This window comes from Dasypus novemcinctus, chromosome 1 (genome assembly GCF_030445035.2).
Source record: "Dasypus novemcinctus isolate mDasNov1 chromosome 1, mDasNov1.1.hap2, whole genome shotgun sequence".
NCBI lineage: Eukaryota > Metazoa > Chordata > Mammalia > Cingulata > Dasypodidae > Dasypus > Dasypus novemcinctus.
This window is the reverse complement of record NC_080673.1, coordinates 191,445,979-191,468,082: the sequence shown is the minus strand read 5'-3', so window position 1 is coordinate 191,468,082 and position 22,104 is coordinate 191,445,979. Positions and strand designations below refer to the sequence as shown.

The following is a 22,104-nucleotide window of genomic DNA, read 5'->3' as shown; positions in this document are numbered from 1 at the left end:
GTTACTATAATGTACATCACACCAGCAAACTTGAACTCATCTTTCTAACTCCAAGTTCTGGATGCCTTGTTAACTTTCTCCAGAGAATACCTCTGGAAATGGTGCCTTCCAATGTTAATTCAGTAAAAAATGTACTGAATACCTACAATGGCATAGCAGTATCTCTTTAGCTTGTGTCTCTACACACACACACGCACACACACACACATCATGGCAAGGTTGGTAAATGCACAAACCTAGATCACAAAACCTTTATGAAGGGGATAAGTGTAGTCCCATGTTTTTGAAGCAGTAAGAAAATATAAACATGAAAAGTCATTGGTCTATTGGACTCTTTTATTGTGATGGTTCCTAGGTTCCAGGAGGCTTTTATATACAGAACATTCTTGCCACAAAGTTGTGTTTCCGTTCTAGGAGGAACCAGTATATGTTCTTCAAGCAGGTCCAGTGGTGACTACAGTCAGAATTCTCCCCTCCACTACTTAACCAGTACCTAATGTATGATTACAAAAGAAAAGAGTGTCATGGTGTCTCTCTTCAAAAATTCTGCAGCTTGGTAAGAGAGCAGGGAAGAAAGTATACATAAATTACCAGAAGAAAAAGCAGTATGTGATAAATATAAAATAAGTAAACAAGAAGTAGGGATTACAAAGAAAGGAAATATTAATCCCAGGTGAGTGGAAGGATCAGAGGAAGAAACACTTAAAACTGGTCTTTAGGGATGAGAATTTAATAATTTGGGGCAAAAAATGTCTTTGTAGAGCTTGAGTTCCAATCCTGAATCCAACCACTGACCAGATGAGCACATTGATTCACAAAGCTTCAATTTCCTTAAGTGGTCAATGAATATAATGAAAGTACCCACCTCAGAGGGGTAATATGATTATTAAATGACTCTATGTAAAGCACTTGGCATTGAAAATAAGTGTAAAATATTTGGCCCACTGACTGACACATAATAAGGGCTCAATAAATGTGAATTAATATTGATACTATTAACAACAACAAAAAAATCCAAAGGCATGTGTTTTTATAGAGGATAGAATATGGCAATCTCTATGATTTGTTTCTGCAATGTCCATGGTATTAGGTTGTTCCTATAAATTGTGTAGAGATATGGTACAACAGTTTAATTTTGTATCTTTGGATTTAAAAGAGGTCAAATGTAAAAGAGTAGGATCTAGCCAGGTGAAACATGATCTGCCAGAGTGACACCATGAAGTTTAAAATTTGAGTAAATGCTTTCTCTGTCAGCAAACTGTTAGATTCTACAGTTTCTTGTAATAAAAAAGAATTTATTTCAAGTAAATTTTCCTTCTGGTAGGATCCTGTGAATTTAAAGGCTCTGATAGATTTTTAACAGCAGATATTAAGTCAAACTTTTCTTCTGATTTTCCTTTTGATTATCTGGTATTATTTGCAGGAGAAGCAGAAGAACAAGAGTTTGAAGTCAGATATTGTTGGATTAGAATCCCAGATTTGCAATTTACTAGGGACAATTTTAGGGAAAAAAAAATTGTATGTTCTTAATAATTAGTAAGTGCTATTATGACTACTCTGATAGTGTGCAAATCAGTGCAAATCAGGTGTGCCAGTATGAGATTTTATGAATCCAAAAAGAGAAAGATTATGTTTCTAAAGTGATCTATTCCTCTGGGTGTGATACCCTTTGATTGCATTAAACTCAACTGCCAGTGCCTTTGATTAGATTATCTGTTAAGATTAGACTTTTTGATTTGACTACATCAGAGAATATGACTCAGCCTGGGTTCCTGTCCCATTGTTGGGTCTGATTAAGAAGACAGAGAGGCAAGAACTTTGTCATTTTTGATAGAAAGGAGAAGGCTCAAACTGCTAAAGCCTGGGAAGAAAGAAACTCTTTTGCCTGATAGCTCACAGCTGAGATTGGCAAGAGAGCCAAGACTGATAAAGGAGGCCTGGAAAGAAAAAAAGCCCCATGCCAGGAGAGAGAGGACTTTACTTAAGCCCGGAGCTCAAAAGGAAGAGAGGAAGAAGCCCTGAGGGGAAGGCTGAAATTCAGCAGAGATCGCCTGCCAGCTTGCTTCAATATGGCAGCTGACTTTGGTGAAAAAGTATCTTTTATGGTACCCTGAGTTGGACTTTTCACTACCTAGGGACTATAAGCTTTTACCCCCAAATAAATACCCTTTATAAAAGCCAACAGATTTCTTGTACTTTGTATTGGCATCCCTTTGGAAGACTTTTACATCAGAAATTCATAAGAAAACAAGGAGAATGGAAAGAATGATTTTTCTCCTTGGAAATGGGACATGTAATTCGAACTTTCAGTTGAATGGCACATGAAGGTAATTATTCAGATCAAAAGCACAAAACCAATCCTATTCAGAAATAAATGGACACAGTTTGCAGGGCAATGCAATTTAGAAGTGTTCCTTGACCACAGAGGGGCCAAAAGACTTCCCCTACATATCTTAATCAACTTGTATATTAAATTAGAATAATACAGCTGTATCTAAAATAATGTCTTAACTATAAAAGATAAATGTCCAATGAATAAAGATTCAGACACCTTTTAAAATAGGATTAAAATAAGAAATTTCAATTTATATGAAATTAAAAGCAATTGGCGGGAAGCGGACTTGGCCCAGTGGTTAGGGTGTCCGTCTACCACATGGGAGGTCCGTGGTTCAAACTCTGGGCCTCCCTGACTCATGTGGAGCTGACCCATATGCAGTTCTGATGCGTGCAAGGAGTGCTGTGCCACGCAGGGGTGTCCCCCGCGGAGGGAACTCCACGCGCAAGGAGTGCACCCAATAAGGAGAGCCGCCCAGCGCGAAAGAAAGTGCAGCCTAAGAATGGCGCCGCCCACACGGAGAGCTGACAACAAGATAACAACAAAAAAAAGAAACACAGATTCCTGTGCCGCTGACAACAGAAGAGGACAAAGAAGAAGATGCAGCAAATAGAGAGAACAGACAACCAGGGTGGGGGGGGGGTAGGGGGAAGGGGAGAGAAATAAATAAATATTAAAAAAAAAAAAGCAATTGGCAAGTTGCTGATATAGAATAATGCTAATAAGAGTAAAAGACTGCAGAACTTGACATGATTTAGGATGTTTGGACCCTATACCCATTCTCAAGAACTTATCAATGTTGTTTTGTTATACCATCTGTGGCAGACTGATTGCTTTAATAGCCTCAGTTCTTCACCCATCCCTATATTCAATCTCTTTGCTCTACAGTTTTGCAGCGTTCTCCCATTCTGCCTCACCCATGTGATTTGCTATAGCCAGTGGGATGTTAGCAAACATGATGCAAAGTGAAACTTGAGAAACTGCTTAGGCATTCCCATGTATTTTTATATTTCTGCCTTTGTCATGAGAACATGCCTAGCTTAGCCTGCTGGATGGATGGAGAGAGAGAGACATGTCCCTAAGCTGTCCCACTTGATAGGCAGCTCACGCCAAGACATGAGGGAGCACAGCCAAGATGAGAAGCTCTCAGCCTAATTTGCCAACCAGAGATTCATGACTGAAACAAATGCACTTTTTCAGGTAATGAGTGTTGGGAGTGTAATATACCATATCTTTTTTCTCTACTGGGTCCTTTGCATGGTCTTTAAAAAAAGGCAAAGTTCTCACTCTTTCTTTTAAAAACACAGAAATAAAAAACAAGACTTCAATTTCTCATTTTCTTCAAGTTAACACTTGAAGAACCAGATTACTTTGAAGCGGCGTCCAATATTCAAAATCTCTACTTCCTTACCTCCTTACTCTTCAGTCTACTCCAATATGGCTTTCAATCCTTCCACTCCATGAAAACAACTAAATAAGTCATTGACCATTGACCTTCACAATGAAAAAATACAATGAATGATGTTTAGTTCTCAGCTTTCTTGCCATCTTAGCACCATTTAACACAGTCAGCCATTCCTACTTTCATGAAACTCAATTCTTGTGACATTCAAGACAACTCATGCTACTACTTGCTTGCTTCTTGCATTTTTTGTTCTTTACTGCAAATCATCCTACTCTTGTTGGCTAACAAATGTTGGGATTTCTCAATGCTCAGACCCAAGTGTTGTTCTGTTCTCTATCTATACTCTCTCTTTTTGGTCTCTCATCCATACTGAGTTAATGAGCACAGATACTGATTGTTGGTTTTGTTCCACACTTTATCTCCAGCACCTAGAATTAGGCCTAGTATGAAGTAGAAACTGGGAAGAAGGGAAACAAATGAGGTGAGCCCTGCAAGTTGCTCTGGCTTATTGCCTAGGGAGTTCCAGGCTGCAACACAGGGAGGGTGAACCCAAATGAGCTTGGAAGTCTCCCTGAGTTGAGGAGACAGAGTATGGAGTTCATGAGACAAAGACAGTACAGGAGAGGAGACAGCTGCAAAAAGGTGTGGGTTGGGAGGGAGGGCAAGTAAGCGAGCATGAGTGAGCACACCTGTGTGCTCCAGATATCTGCAGAAGGTTCCCCTAAAGTCTATTTACAAATACTGATCAGTACATGAATGTTTTCCAAGGCTGTGAAAAGGAACACTGAAAAGGACCAGTGAGAAATTCCTGGAGGTCATATAGGGTTGGATAATAGTTCATGTTCCCATCAGCCAAAATAGAAAGGCCTCCTAATACACGCAGTATTGAGTAGAGTCCTCAGAAAGCTATTGGTATTGCTTCACTAGTCGGGTAAAATTAGCCCTACAGCAGGGTTTATCAACCTTGGCACTTTTAATATTTTGGACAGGAAGTTTCTTTGCTGTGGGAGGCTGACCTATGCACTAGAGAATGTTTAACAGCATCTCTGGCTTATACTCTCTAGATGCTAATAGTGTCCCTAATTGTGACAACTGAATATATTTCCAGACATTGTCAAGTATCTTCTGGGGATAAAATCACCCCTGGTTGAGAAACACTGTTCTGGACTAATGGTTGTTCTGGATCTGCTTAACAATGCTTAAAGAAAGACTTGAAAGAACCAAACTCTTTCTGAGTAATTTAACTCTGTCTCAGAACAAAAACCCGAAATATTTGAAGCACTGCAAAAAATATCCAGCACTCAACAATATAAAATTCACAATATCTGACAATCAACCCAAAATTACCAGGCATGCAAAAAACTAGAAAATATGATCCATACTGAGAAAAATCAAACCATAGAAACAAAGAACACAGATGACAGAATTATAAGAATGTTAAACAGGTATTTTAAAAATATACTCCCTATGTTCCAGAAATGAGGAAAGCATGAGCATGATAAGAAATACTGTAGATCCAGGCAAACCTGGGAGATATTATGGGTTCCATTCCAGTCCACTGCAATAAAGCCAATATTGCAATAAAGCGAGTGACACAAATTTTTTGGTTTCACAGTGCATATGAAAGTTATGTTTATTCTATACTGTTGTCTATTAAGTGTGCAATAGCATTATGTCTAAAAAAAACCCCAACAATGTACATACCTTAATTAAAATGTGACAGACATGAAGTGAGCACATGCTGTTGGAAAAATGGTGCCTATAGATTTGCTTGATGCAGGGTCATGACAAACCTTCAATTTGAAAAGAACTCAATATCTGTGAAGCACAATTAAGTGAAGTGTAATAAAACAAGGTATGCCTGTATAAAGACCCAATTTGAACTTCTAAGAGGTAAAAAATGTAATTTATGAAAAGAAAAATATCCATAGTGGGATTAATAGAATAGACACTGCCAAAGAAAAGATCCGTGAACTTAAAAACATAGAAAAAGTAACTATCCAAAATGAAACAGAGATTAAAAAAAGTTGGAAAATAATGAGCAGAGTATCAGTGACCTGTGGGACAAAATACATGTGATTGGGATCCCAGAAGGAGAGGAGAAAGAAGAGCAAACATACTGAAAAAATCATTACTGAAAAACTTCCAAATGTGATGAAATCACATACCCAAGAATTTCAAAAAATCCTGAGCAGGAGAAACATGAAGGAAACCATGCCAAGTTACTTTATAATCAAATTGCTGGAAACCAGTGATAAAGAGAAATCTTAAGAACAGTATATAGAGATGAACAAAGATAAGAATCATAGCAGACTTGTCATCAGAAATAATACAAGCTAGAAGACAGTGGAGAAACAAATTAAAAGAAAAAGTAGGCAAAAATGAATTCTATATCCAGGAAAAATACCTTTCAAAAACAAAAGTGAAATAAAGACATACAAAGACAATGTCAAATTAATTAATCAGCAGCAGAACTGTACTATAAGAAATGATTTGGGCAGAAGAAAATGGTATCAGATGGAAATTTGGAATTTTGCAAATATGGAAGAGTGCCAGAAATAGTAAATTATTATTTTTTTTCTGAAATATCTTTGAAAAATAATTGACTTTAATCCAAAAATAGTAAGAATGTATTATGGAGCTTATAATATTTGTAGAAACAAAATGTATGATAAAAATAGCAGAGAGTTTGGAGGAGAAAATGCAAATATACTGTTGTAAAATATTTAAACTATACATAAAGTGATAAAATATTATTTGAAGGTAGAGGGTGTTAATTAAAGATGTATAGTGTAAACTCTACAGCAACCACTTAACTCAAATAAGAGGTTAAATAGATTAATATACTCAATGGATCCAAAAGAAGGCAGGAAAAGAAGAAAAAATGGGAGAGAGAAGAAATGGGACAAATAGAAAACAAACAGAAGGATGGCTAAATTAAACCCAATCATATCAATAATTACATTAAATGTAAGTGATGTATTAAACGGCAGGGACTGTCAAAGTGAATTAAAAAGAAATCCTCAACTATATGCTACCTAAAAGAAATTCACTTGAAATATAAAGGCACAGATAGATTAAAAATAAAATTACAGGAAAAGAAATACCATCTTAACTCCAGAGAAAAGTAAGCTGGAATGATGAAAGTAATATCAGATAAAGTAGATTTCAGAACAAGGAATGTTTCCAGGGACAAAGAGGTTCATTTCATAATGATAGAGGAGTCAATTCATCAAGAGTACATTAATTCTAAATGTGCTTACCTAATAATGAGCTTCAAAATACATGAAGTAAAACTTAATAGTCCTGAGAGGAGAAAGAGAAAAATCCACAATCATAACTGAAGATTTCAATACCTCTCTCAAAAACAAATAGAGAAAATCTCAGTAAGGATGTAAGATCCAGGAACAGCACTATCTATCACCTAACCTGCCAAACTGCCACTTATAGAACACTTACCCAATAGCAACAGAATACACATTATTTTCAGGTACACATGGAACATTCATTGAGAGAGAGATTGTGGACCATATAACAAGTCACAGTAAATTCAATAACTCACAGATCAACAAGAAACCTCAAGGGAAATAGAAATATATATTGAAGTTAGTGAAAATAAAAGCATAACAAAGCAAAATTAGTGAGATGCAGCTTTAGTAATGTTTAGAGGAAAATTGTAACATTATGCTTACAATGGTTCAGCACTAAAACACTTTACCTCTGTATCAGTGATTTTTAAAGTGTGGTCCTCGGACCAGCAGCCTCAGCATCATGAGGCAACTGTTAGAAATGCAAATTCTTGGGCCACACTCTATACCTACCACTGTTCTAGTAGTAATGGTTCTCTCATCTAGACTACCATAATGGTCTCTGCCTTCACTCTTGTCTACACCATTCGGTCTCCACAAAGCAGTTAGAAAGAGGTATCTGATGATGTCACTTGTCTTCCCCACCTATTCCCAATCCAAGTCTCTCTTCTAAGAGCATTGGGAAGCCATTCAAGTACAGAAGGTTAGCATGACTTAAAGAACCAGTATGGTCTGTCGCTCTACCTACTCCTTAATCCCTACCATCCCAGGCATCATGCTCCTCCTTGCTCTCTTGAATCCAACTAGCCATCTCTCATCTCTCCTACCTGCCATGAACCCCACTCCTCAGGTTTTTCCTACACGTAATCCCTTCCACACGGAAAATCACTCTTCCCCTACAGGTTCTCTGCTACTTGGCCTTGTTAATTAATACTCACCCTTCAGACCTCAGCTCAATGGCCATTTCTTTGGGAAGTCTTTCCTATCTCCCTGGATTGACAGAAATCTCTATATAATAACTCATAGTACCACATACTAATTGAGGACTTACCAGATTTGTGTATTTATTTAACCAATGTCGCTTCTCCAAATAAACTTGATGAGAGTAGGAACCATATCTGTTTTTGTCTTGCCATTATATCTCATATGTCCAGCATATTGCCTGGCACATAAGAGACAAATATTTTTGAATGAATAAATGAATGGATAATATGGACTGTATCTATAGATAGAGATTCTTAAATTTTGGCTTTCTATTGTTGTGTAATATAGAAACAAAGTAGCAAACAAATGGGTTTTTCAGATTGCCTGGATTGGGGAAAGGAAAAGGAAAACAAGGTACCAGCTAAACTGAAACAAAAACCCTAGCAGGATGGAATCATTCAGATACCTATCTATCCTGTCTTTTTTTTCCTTTTTGAAAACAGGTGAATTCAGTGGGATTAACATTAAGATAATCATAGAATGCTTAGCTCCACTGCAAAGGGAACAGTTTACTGCAAAAGCAAAAGAGACAGACAGAGAGAAGGCAGGAGAAATCAATCTGAAATTAATCCATTTCTAATAGGTTAGTAGCAGATGGTTAGGAAGGGGAGAAGGGTGACCTTTGAACTTACCTCAGATAGAGAAAGCAGGTCAGGAAGCTGCAGGGAGATAATAAAGATTTGCAAAACAAAACAAAACAAAACTGGCAGGACTCCCCCGGGACCACACTACTGGATAAAGACAGGTCTTGTTTCATAGAGGGAAAAAAACCAACACAAAATAAAACTAAAATGCCAGAAATTTTCAGAAATATATTGTGTGTAGAGAATGGGAGTTGGAGATGAATAGGACAGAATAATCTCAATCTATTAAAAAAATTCCAATGGCATTTTTTTCTAGTCACATCACATCAAAATTCTAATACTTTAAAGCATGGATGGCAAACCTCTACAAAGGAGCAAACAGTAAATATTTTAGGCTTTGAGGGCCATATGGCCTTTGTCTTAGCTACTCAGTTCAGCTTCTCTAGTGCATAAACAGTCACAGACAATATGTAAATAAATGAGCATAGCTGTTTTCCAGTAAAACTTTATTTACAAAAACAGGCCATGGGAAGGGCTCTAGGATTTAGATAATTAATCCTAAATTGGGAAATAGTTCTGGATTCCATATCTATTAGTAGGGAGAATCGACAAAATTATCATTCTTCAAGTTATACTATTTATGTTGCCAAAGTAAAACCAACTTAAAAACTCTTATTAGATATGTTCCTTGGGTTCCTTTGTGACTCTAATATCTAACACAATGCTTGGTAAATCAAAAGAGAAACTATACGATACTTGTTGCACGAATTGAATGGATATCTGTAAAAATTACTATATGGGGTAATTAGAAGTAGCAGGCTACCCCGTAAACTCAGTAATGGCTGGCATTACTGATATAAATATTCAAAAAAATTCTAAGAGAAAACATCAAAACAATGGCTTATCAAAGTAGCTGGTTTATATTTTAATAAAGCATGATGGCAAAAGTTAGACACACTTCAATGCAAAAAAAACCTTTTTTTACTCAATTCATAAGGAAATTACAATGGGAAAAAACCAATTGTAAGAATGTATTTTAATTTAAAAAAATAAGAATACTTCTAATAATGAAGTGAATGTTGTAATAGTTTTATATATGGCATGGGCAATTAGCAAAGTAGCAATATGAAACATAAAATAAAAGGATATGTTGTTGAATTATTTTTTACATTATCTATCTTTATTTCATTCAATATGTAACCAAATTAAAACTATGGTATATACTTTAGGAGACTGATCTTCTAAAGTTCACAGTAAGATATTTTCTCATTATGGTTTGCAAAATAGAAAGTAAAGCCTCTTGAACTGACTACTACCACAGCTGTTACCTTGTGGCCTGAATATGAAAGAAAATGTAATATACAAAAATGAAACTTAAAACAGACCTATCAGAATGCCATCATCTTTGGCTTAAAGGGATTTACCATAGCTCTCTTTTAATGGTGAACGTTAACAGAGCACTTCCAATTTAATATCCATTATCCTAACTTAATTTATATACAACAGGAACAAATCTAGTATATATACTTTATATTTTTACAATCAGTACAATCTCTCTGGGAATTTCACAGTAAAATAAAGAAAAACCTTAGGAGGAAACTATGTAGAGCTGTTTCCCAAATATGTTCCCCAAATTGTGTTCTGTGAGATAGTAATAGTTGTAAATGGTATACAAAACTAAAGGAATTAAATTTAAAATGCTAATGAAGCACTGTGACTCAGAAAGAGAGGGAGAACCCTTTGCACATAGAACATTTTAGGGAAACAGTGTTCCTTGGAATGCATCTTTGGAAATGGCTTGCATAGCTAATCAGACTAAGGTGACAGTGAATATTTGGAAATGCTCTTCTATCAAAATGAAATCTGGAAAGTCACCTACTCTATGCTTCACTTTTTTCCATTAAATGACAATTATGAAGTTGAATATTAGCACAAAATGATTTCTAACACTATATTCAATACTTTATAAAAAATGCTTAAGGATGTACTGTGCCAAGGATTGCCTCAATTACAAATTTAAAAGATCCTGAGTTAGAAGTCATGAAGTGGTAAAATGTTCATAAGAAGGATTAGAGGAAGATGCATTACTAGTCTTGGCTTCAGACAGTTGTAGTAGTAGAGTTAGTTAAAAATCACTCATCTCTGTGAAAACCAGAATTCTGGATGCAAAATGACAAAACAGAAGATGCCAAACTGAACTTTTTTTCCAAAAGTCATCTCATAATTCAAATAAAGTGTCAACTTGAATTTCTGAAGTTTTATGGAAAAATTTTACATGTTTTAGGATAAATGCTATTAGTAGAGTAGCTTCAAGTCCATATTAGGTTATTTTATTATGACAGTTTCAGATTTCTGTGAATCCCCAAAAGAGAAAGATAATGTTTGTAAACTAATCTATTCTTCTGCATGTGATTGTATTAAATTCAGTGAGGAGCCTCTGAGTAAGTTTACTTATTAAAATTGATTTAGGGCTTCTGATTGGGCCACTTCAATAAGGCATAACTCAGGTTGAGTCCCTGCCCCCTTGCTGGGCTGATATAAATGGACACTCACTCAAGAAGACAGCGGTGCTCCAGAATGTATTTGCCAGGTGCAGTGGATGTGCTGCAATGATGGAAGAGATTGTTGATGTGGGAGGGGTGGGATGGAGGAGGGGGTAGGGGTATATGGGGACCTCATATTTTTTGAATGTAACATTTAAAAGAAACAAGAAGAAGAAGAAAAAAGAAGACATGGGAAGAGAGAGAGCTCTGTCATTTCTGATCCTGGGGCCCTGGGGAGAGATGAGCCATTTGCCTGATAGTTTGCAGCTGACTTTGGGAAGAGACCCAACACTGATACACAAAACCTGGAAAGAGGGAAACGGACTTTGGCCCAGTGGTTAGGGCGTCCGTCTACCATATGGGAGGTCCGCGGTTCAAACCCCGGGCCTCCTTGACCCGTGTGGAGCTGGCCCATGCGCAGTGCTGATGCGCGCAAGGAGTGCCGTGCCACGCAAGGGTGTCCCCCGCGTGGGGGAGCCCCACGCGCAAGGAGTGCGCCCGTGAGGAAAGCCGCCCAGCGTGAAAAGAAAGAAGCAGCCTGCCCAGGAATGGCGCCGCCCACACTTCCCGTGCCACTGACGACAACAGAAGCGGACAAAGAAACAAGACGCAGCAAATAGACACCAAGAACAGACAACCAGGGGAGGAGGGGAAATTAAATAAATAAATAAATCTTTAAAAAAAAAAAAAAAAAAAACCTGGAAAGACACAAGCCCTATGCCAGGAGAGGAAGCCCTGAGAGACAAACCCTATGCCAGCCTGCTGCTAAGGGAAAGGAAGCCCAGGGGGGAAGGCTGAACCCTCAGTGAAATCAGTGACCTTCTTGCTTCAACACGTGGCAACTGACTTTGGTGAGAAAGCAACCGTGAGTTGAACTCTTTAGAGCCTTGTAAATACAACAAGCTTTTGCCCCAAATAAATACCCTTTATAAAAGTCAACAGATTTCTGGTACTTTGTATCGGTACCCCTCTGGCAGACTAATACATTTCTTCTTAAAAATTTCCTCAGAGGTGTCCAAAAACAGCTTGTTTACATCCAAATATTTAACAAGTAGAAAAAGGCCATATTTCCTTTTGAAACTTAAAAGACATTGATATTTTAAAAGGTCTATTATTTTCAATAGCTGCACTTCATGTTGGGCTGTCATAACTTCAAAAATCATTTCCTCCAACTGTCTCTTCACTCCATTTTGTACCCCAAATCTATATTGTGTGCTTATTATTAGAAAAGATTCTTTAGAGCTCTACTTTGATCATACAGTTTCTCACAATTGTTCAAAGACTGAAAAATACCCTTTAGGTTTGCTCTCTTTGTCCTTCTGTTAACACTCACTTAATGAAACCAACTACTATTAAATCTAAGGATCCACCTTTCTCCAAGCTTACATCTTGGCAGCTCAGATAAAACCACACAGTTATGCAATCCTTTATTCCTCCAGGCAGTTACCTGTCCTCCACAACTATTTCAAGCCTTATCCACCTATTCTTATCTATATTATTCTTACTTTACCTCTTGCTTCATAGAAAAATAGACCACATATAATATCCTCAACATTCTTCCCAAGAACTTACAAACTGTTTTCCAATATTTTTCCTACTTTTCTCATGTTGTAAGAGAAAGTGACCGTTCTGGCTATGACTAATCTCTCCTTACACCTTACATCCAGTAATCAACTCAGAGGCTTCACTCCATTTGCACTGTTTCCCATCTAATTTTTGTATCTTCAACCTCTCATTCTTCACTGTCTTCTTCCCACTGATATTGCTGGAGATTGAATCATGCCTCCCACAAAAGATATGTTCAGGTCCAAACCACTAAGTCTTGTGGAGTGAACCCATTTGTAAATAGGATCTTTGAAAGTGTCACTGAAGTATACTGGAAACAGAGACGACACGGGGACTAGCCAGAGCAGGAAGTCAATGGAACCCAGAAGAGAAAGGAGAAGATGAAGCCATGTTCATTGCTGTGTGGTAGAAAAACCAAAGAACCCCAAGGATTGAAGGCCAGCCAGACCAGAAGACACCAACCCTGAGAGGAAGCAAGCCTTCTAGCCTCAAACTGTGAGCTAATAAATTCCCATTGAGCCAACCCTCTGTATGGTAGTTGTTTTAGCAGCCAAGAAACTAAAACATTATTTAACCATCTTTAAAAATTTTTTCTTAAACCTGCTGTGAACCCCAAATTTTACTCTAGCACCTCCCTATGAATGCTCTCTTCCATCTCAGTGAATGCTATTACCATCTTTGCAGAAGCTCAAGCCCAAAATCTGGAAGTTATCCTTTATTCTTCTCTCATACTGATTCTACTTCATTAATCTCTCTCAAATCTATTTATTCTTCTCCATTTTTATTGCAGAAGGGCTCAAAACGTTTAGTTCATTAATTGATGTTGACCTCACCGTTTGGGGTATGCCTCTCAGTAGCTTTATCTTTTGCCATTCTATCCATGCCTCATTCCTATTTTATGCCTTAGGTATAGACTCAGTTTCCAAACAAGTCATGCTCTTTTTCATTCCCCAGGCTTTTCACATAGTGCTTGCTCTGCCTGAAACACTCCTCTCCCTACTTTTAATATTTGGTCTCTATTACTTCAAGTATCAGCTTAAATGCAACTATGTGGGAAAACTTGCCTCATTCCCTAAATCAGGGTTCAGTTTCTCTCCTACGTGCTCCTGTAGTCCAAATACAGTTCATCTTTATCCCTTATCATAGCACTCATCCTTCAAGTGAAATTGCCTATTCACTTTTCTACCCCTATGACACGGTAAGCACCATAACGGCAAAAACCATGACTTTACCCATTCTATTACTAATATGTGGCACACATTTAAAACACACTTTATTGAATAAATGATGTAGGCCTTCCACTTACATGGAAAGGGAACTTTTTGAATCTTCCACAGTGAGCATTTATTATTTGCTGAATTAAGAATGGGATGATCTAGAACTGCATTTCGTTTTCTTCCTTTCCATGTCTACTACAGCAGTACAAATAAGTGTGGTAGAAATTTTAAAACTCCTATGTATTAAACTATCTGAACAGTTAATCTCAAAACGTACAAAAACAAGACATTCGAGGTAAAAGCAAAGAATTTTCATCAATAGAAACGTTCCATAATTCATTATATACATTATCTGCCATAGGAATTTTTCTAGAAAAGTCCTCTTAAAAGTCAAGTTTAAAGTCACTAATTACTCTGTGAAGAATAGAAACACATATAAAACTAATAATGAGTTTTAGCATTATTTCCAAAAAGGCAAAAAGAAGTATGAAATACCAAGAATAATGAGTAAAAAAAAAAACACTTTAAGAAAACATTTAAAAATCAGATAAATATAACAAATGTTGTTATAAATACAATTTTGTAAAAATAATGTATTTGTTATTGAAAAAAGAATGTTAAAAAAAAAAGGAAAGTTATCAGTAAAAATAAAAACTTAAGCAGAACAGGAAATAGTACTAGTAATTTTAAAAATGAGAAAAGTAGGTGAAAAACAACTCTTAATATGATACTACAATTTTGAAAAATTTTGAAAAAGCAATATAAGGCATCTTCCATTTTATTTTTCTAGGATGTCTCATATTTAATGGGGTAAAGAATTATATTAAAATAAATTTTAAACTTATTCTGTAGGAAGATATGATGGTTAAGAAACTGGAAGGACAAAATACGGTTCTGTTGTAAAATGAATAATGCAAACTATCTTTGGTAAACGGAAACAGTATGAAATGAGGATGGTATAGACAATTAAAAATGAAACTTTACACTTTATTCTTCATTCATGGCAGTCTTTAAAAAATATTGGTGCATACTCTTAGCTGAATTATAAATTGCTTTTTTATTGCTATCTTAAAAATCACTATTAGATTTCTCCCCCTTTTTTTCCAAACAAAGTATTTGTTATTATGTTATTTTTAGTTTTCCTAAGGGCAGGAGACGAAGAACATTTTTTAGTTTTAATTTATTTTTCAATACTGGAGACTCTACTTTCATTCCCTTTAAAATTTTAATCACTGTATATTAGATATTACTGAATGGTATTTTAAAGTTATTCAGTTAAATAATTAACTTTTGGAGTTCATGGTAATCTAAACTATTACAACTCTAGAGTTTAATTACTGTTTTTAATATTTTAATATAAGATCAATACTACTGATTTTAGCCTTTAAAAAAAAAAAGTAAAAATAAAACCACCTACACACCCTCAACCCCCCAAAAAAACTTGTCTAAAATGTACCACGTAGCAATACATTAACTGTCCTTAAATTTCCAAATGTAACTTAGTACTCCTTCATGTTAGGGAAGCAATCAATAAGCAATACCATACCCCTAAATATTCTGGGTTGTCCAGCACATTTCACTAAGTTGGAAATGGCTACATTGGCAACCACAGGGTTCACATCCTATTTTTGCTAGGTTCTAAAGGTGACAGTACACCTGAGTAAAGCAAATACTTTGCTGAAGTAATTTCAGATTCTGTTCAGAATCGAGTATTACCTTAACATAACCTGTATATGACTCCTTCTCCCTTGCTAGGCCATCCTTTCTGTGGAAAAGATTCCTTATCTGTGGAAACTAATGTCTGACATGAACAAAAACCACTCAACCAGTTAGTTGATTTATTGAAAAAAATAAATTGTTCCTATGCCACTCTTCAAATAACCTGTCTCAAACTGGTCGCAGAAGCAATACCAAAGGACGTAAACAACTTAATCGTGTACAAAAAGTCTGATATCCCAGGACACTATATGTGATAGCTGTTATCAATTTAACCTTCAGATAATCTTGACTTCTATACATGGACTCACTGTTGCTATTTATTAAATTATTAAGGGAATAAATGTATCTTACTTAGCCTGAAGTATAGTATTAAATTATAGTTACTTGGGCATATTTATCTGTCAAAGTCAAACTGTTTTCTATACATTAGGTCTATTAAATATAAAATAATATCATTTTTACATTAATGATCTATTTTTATAAAAACTTTCTTTTGCCTGAAATCCTAGATACATTAAGATGTGGGGAAGTACACTAGTCTATTCAGTAGCACCTATTTTCAAGAGTTTCATACTAGGTGCCCAGAAACAAGGTTGTTCAAATATCTTGGAAATAAATTAAAACTGTGTCAGCTCCTTTTCTACCTATTATCTTATACTTTACTCAAGGCACCTACAATGAAACTTTAAAATTGAGAGAAAAACTTACCTAGTTGGGATTTTGAATAATAATTTGCCATTAGTCCATTGTTGCAAGACTGTTGTTTATATCTTTTTGTTGAGATTTCTGTGGTCTTCCATGGTGGTCTTTTTCTTTTGTTCAATTTGCTAAGTACTTCAGAACAATCAGGATGATTCCTGTTGTAAACACATTTATTTAATTTACTACTGTCCAGTTGGTCAGCAAATTTATTGGTTGAAGAATTACTTGCTCTAGCATTTTCTATTTCTTTAGATTGATTTTTAAAAGAATTTTGCTGAGCAGAATGGGATCTTAAGGTACAGCACTTTGATTCTTCCCTATTACTCTGGTGATTACTTCTACTATCAATAGGCTCAGGAGAGTAAATGATTGTATTTAACTTAAAAGTATTTCTGTGTTCAAGATAGTTGATCTTCCTCAAAAATATTCTACAATCTTTTAAGGATTTTGACCTCCAATTATTTGGACATATATTTCCTATTTTTGATCCCTTTTCTTCTTTTTGGCTGCAATTTGTTTCATTCTCCTTTGCTTCCGACTTACATTTATTCTCTAAACTAATGTGTGCTTTGAAGTTAGGCACTGCCATCCTCTGCTGCAGAAAGTCACCCCTGATCTCAGATGGCAAAATATACTGATGACTTAACGAGCTTTTTCCTTGGAGTGGGACTTCAGCATTTGTTCCTCTCTCAGTCTTTTTAAACAATTGATTCTGGCAGAAAAATCTTAAGTTTCTCTTTTTAGAGTTCCAAGCAACTGTTCCACGGTTATGCAGCTTTCTCTCTCTTCTCCATCTTTCATGTTGTAACCTCTTAAACTCAGTCCTTTTCAGTCTAGCCAGTGTTAAATGACTTTTCACATTTAAAACTGGAGTGCTAACCATTTTATGTAGGATACGAAATTTCCCTGCTGATTTTGAAGGAGAGGAGAGTGCAAATTTTTTAAAGTGCTTTTTGAAGGGGCTGGTATTAAAATCAGAATATTTGGTCCCTAATTTAATTCCTCTGGTATTTATTACTTCCAAAGGGTTTCGAGCATTAGCTTTTCTAACTAATGAAAGAGACTGTGTTTCTGTAGTTTGCATAAACCAGGTACAGAGTTCATTCAAATCATACTTTTTCTGAAAAAGCATTTTTACAGGTGAAACTTCAAGTTCTAAAAGACAGGTTTCCAAAGGGTTTGCTATTCTGAAATGATCATTTTCAATGTGTTCTCTTCTTTTATGAGCACAATTTTCAGCTTCATCTCCACTCACTCGCACCCAAGCATTTGTTATTTTCTCAAATCTATTGTTCAATTCCTCTAATAAGGAATCATTTGAAGTAGAAGTAGCCCACCACCTGAGCAAAGGCTCTGATGAAATTATAGGGTCCAAGGATATTTCAGTAAAAGGTATTAATTTATCCTCCAAACATTTTTTTGCAATCCTTGAATTTCTAGCTCCTAAGGTACCTTTAGAAGATATTTTTATCCTTGAATGCCTATGTTTTTCCTTCTGATCTTTACCTTTGTGCACATGGAATTTATATGATTTATGGAGCAGACCGTTTCTAAAAATAAGTGAGTTAGAAGATGCTAAGGAATGAAAGAAATGCAGAGATGGTTTTCTATCCCTAATAGAATGTCTCAGAGGTATAGAAGCAACCATACTTTTTGATCCATTCTTAAGTATTTTGGCTTCAGTGTGCCTTATTTTATCCATTTTACTGCATTGTTGATCACACTTTTCTTCAGACAGATTTTTTTCTAACATACTACTCTGTTCTAAAGGAGGTAAGCCACTGCTAATACTTACTTCTCTTTCCTGAGGTGAGATTCTATTAATAGTTACAGATATGCCAGAAATTTTCACTTTTGCAGGTCTTCCAGGCTTCCTAATTATTGCCAAAGGTTTCTGATTTGGTCGAATAATGTTCTTGGGAGTGTGAGGTATCATGAATTTGTTCTTGACAGGTCTAACATATTCATAGCCAGATCCCAAGACCTCATTTTCAGTAGTCAAACTTGGTACAGTACTTATTCTCTCTCCCGAGTCCATTTTGTGTGTTCTAATATGTCTCAGACTATTATATTCTGTGGAAAAATCAGCAACATTATCATTTGATGATCTAACATTGCTTACATGTATACTTCCTTCAGAAACATATCTTTTAGTTCTTCTTGACCTTCCATAAATAACAGTTACTGTGATACTTTTTTTATAAATACCTTCATTTACTTCTGATATGGGAGATTCTGGGCTTTTCTTTCCACTGCTAAAGGATTCATTTTTGTAAATAGCAATGTCTGTTTGATCATCTTTAGGTTTTGGTGGCCTTCCAATTGGCCTCTTAATTGGTTTCACAACTTGGGGACCTATTTTCTTAGGTCTACCTGGTTTTCTTTTGAAAGATGAGTTGACAACGCTGCTTGAATTTTCCTTAGGTTCTTCTTGTGGTTTATCACTATTCATATCAGTTATATATATTGCAGAAGATCCTGTAGTTTCTTTTGCACAATTAAATTTGTTTTGTTCTCTTCGGAGAGTGTCAATATTGTTATAACTACAATTTTCAAAGTTAGCAAATGGGATATCCTCATTATTTTCCATTCTTTTTCCAACTGGATGATGGGTTAGACATTTTTCAGAAGGAAGATCAGTATTTGCTTCAGAAGTACTGACTGAAGTTAAAGTATACTTGATTCCTTCGCTGCTTTTAACCTCAGATAGAAACATGAGTTTTATAGGACTAGAATAGTTGGAAAAAGAAGAGTTTTCAGTGCCTTCATATTTTGTTGGTATATTTTCAACACTGGAGACCAAGCTACCCGTATTTAAATCAGATAACTTTTTCAGATTACCAAATCTTTTATTACTCAAATCCATTGTAGGAATACAACTACATTTGATAATATTGCTGGATGCTACAACAGATTTTGATAAACTCTGCTCTTTGCACTTAATTCTACTCATGTTAAGAGTTGTAGTTTTACCAGCATTCTGGTCTTTACCATGGGCATTGTCTACCAATTTCTTGCATGTTTTATAGCCTTCTGATAATGGCTGATTATTCCAAGACTTTTTGGCCATATTTATGGTATCTTCCAAACGCTCAACAACAACTTGTAAATTAGAATTCATTGCAATTTTATTTAGGTCAATATTGTGTGAGCTTTCCAATTGAATATTTTTCATTACATCTTTTTTGTGTGTGGATTCAGATAACTTTTTGGCCTTAGGGGACTTTTTAAATACATAATTGTTTGTTACATATATAGAACACCACCCTGGAGGCACAACTCTTCGTTTGGTTCTGCTCAAAAGTCCAGGAACATCACTTTCCAAAGGAGTTTGGGTCTTCTCTAATTTTGGATTCTCTCTCTGATTTTGCAAAATTTTTTTCCCAGCTGCAGATTTCTCCTGTGATTTTATTTTCTCAGGTGAGGTTGTTTTAAAGCTTTCTGAAAATGTGTCAAATGTCATGTTAGTTTCTAAATGATGCAGAGGTAGTTGCAATGACTCTAATGGAAAATCTGGTGAAAAGGTTTCTACATGATTTTTATCTTGAAGACTTTCAGAATTTTGTAAAGATGTTCCTTGGCAATAATAGATTTCTTCTTGATCTGCTGAAAATATCTTACCATCATGCATTAATTTCCTTGAATTTTTTTCAGTATATTTTTTTCTTATAAAATTTTCATCAAGACTAGCAATTTCTCTTTTTATCTGTAAAGACTGCCTTCTAATCATAGGTAAATTGGGAGAATTGTGCATCGCAAACACGGTTTCTTGACGCTTTTGAAATCTTGTCTGAATAATTTTATTTTCTACCTTTTTATCATGTTGCCTCAGTAATTCCATAAAACTACAATCACTGGCCTTTGCATTATGCAAAAGAGAGGTTACTAAATCTCCCAATTTTATATCATTATCTGTATTACAATCACTGCTAGATAATTTTGCAAGGTTTGTCATATCTGTAGTTTCTATTGATTTTAATTTTTCATTAATACGATCCATTAAATCTTGAAAAATTACAGTATTTTCACTTTTTTCATGATTTACATTACAATTATTGCTGTCTTCTGAAAGCAAAGAATCAGAGATACTGGATTTTTCAATTTTATGTATTTTACGTTCATGATTAACCTTGTCACTGCTGATTTCTGCTGGTATGAGGGATGGAGGCTGGTTAATGTTTGTTTCAAGTTTGTTATTTTCTAAGGCTGAAGAATCTGAGATGGCCTCTTTCAAATTTTCAAATCCTTCAGTTTGTATAGGTGACAGTGGTGGGGGTGAGGGACTTCGAGATCTACAAACATCTTTAAGATTGACTGAAAGATCACAAACTTCCCTTGACAAAAGAGGAATATGAAAGGCAGATTTTGTAGAATGAATGCTTGGTAACACTCCAGAACACCTGTGAGAATTGTAACTGTTTGCAATTCCTCTATTTACTACTGTCTTAATGTGTTGAATAGTTAAGGTTTGGCAAGATAAACAATGTAAATCTTTAATACAGACTGGCAGAAGTGCTCTGCCAGGGTTTTGTCTTTCATTTTGTAAACACCCTCTTTCTGCCAGCCTATATTTACCACAACTACAGAATAGGCCAAGTAAGGCATCTTCAATTAGGGGATTTGGAGATCCTGAAGACACAGCATAAGATGTATTACAACAGCAAAGATAAGCAACATTTTGCTCTTGGACTAGGTATTTCAACATAGGCAACATTTGTTGCTGATGATACATGCACAAAGATTCCAAAACTTTGCTTAATGTTGATTTTCCTTTTTCCATTTTAGTAGCTTCCTCTGATTTTGCATCAACAGTTGAACTAAAAATAAAAATCAAACAAAAAAATGAATTACAGTAAAAATACCAGTAGTATAAAGGAGTTATAATGTTAAGTGTTTTAGACAAAAGATATTTTGGTATTGCTGGACTTCTAATTTCTACAGAGTTGCAACAATGACATCTTGATCACTGTTTGGCAAAATATAATGAAGTACTGATAATTTCTTATAATAAAGTTTAAGAGTCAAGGCAAAACCCTACTTTTGCAATATGAAAGCTGATGATTATGTTCATATATAGATACTTTTTAGTGTTTTGGATATAATAAGGATATTTCATAGAAAGTGCTTCAGAAGGAATTAAAGTTTTTGTAGACTTTTTAATGTTATTTTGATAATTATCAGCCCATATTAGTACAAATAAGGACATTATGAGGTAGAAATAAAATCTTCCCTATCTTTATTTAAAATAGATATTTTTTAAGGTAGTAAAGATACAATAATTAATTAAAAAGAGCTGTGCATAGTCACAAGAAAAAGTAAGGGATGTGGACTTCATATGAAAAACAGAATATCTTTTCTAAGGTTAAACTGTAGGCATTTGAACCTAATAAGAAAATTAAACTAAAATTTTTAGCTCTTTAAAAATGAAATCAATTTTAAATTGATTTTAAATACTTAAGTAATTACATCCAAACTAAAAGCATTACTTACCTAATTATTTAATTTCAAATGCTGGAAAATGTCCCACTGTAGAAACTAGTATACAGTTAACTTTAAATTTAAGACCCTGAATTGCTTAGCAACCAAAGTAGAAATCCACAAATATCTTTTTAAAAAATCTAATACCAGCAGCAAGAAAAACAAAATATATTAAAGAATTCTGTTTCAGAAAAGTATCTATTTTAATTAAACATATCACCAAACTCTGTACATGAAACTAGTGTTCCACTAGAGGTTTCTGA

General features: G+C 35.3%; 1 protein-coding gene across 7 annotated transcripts in view; it reads right to left on the bottom strand.

Moving 5' to 3' along the window:
- Positions 1-22,104, bottom strand: part of LCORL (ligand dependent nuclear receptor corepressor like) — a 181,217-nt gene that overhangs the window by 10,828 nt on the left and 148,285 nt on the right. For 5 of the 7 annotated variants that reach the window (XM_058300459.2, XM_058300479.2, XM_058300485.2 and 2 more), the window contains one exon: positions 16,202-21,180. In XM_058300459.2, coding sequence (XP_058156442.1) covers positions 16,347-21,180 — 4,834 coding nt within the window. In that variant the 3' untranslated portion in view covers positions 16,202-16,346. Of the gene's footprint in view, positions 1-16,201; positions 21,181-22,104 lie in introns of those variants that run through there. The other 2 variants (XM_071217163.1, XM_058300494.2) reach the window with 1 other exon arrangement.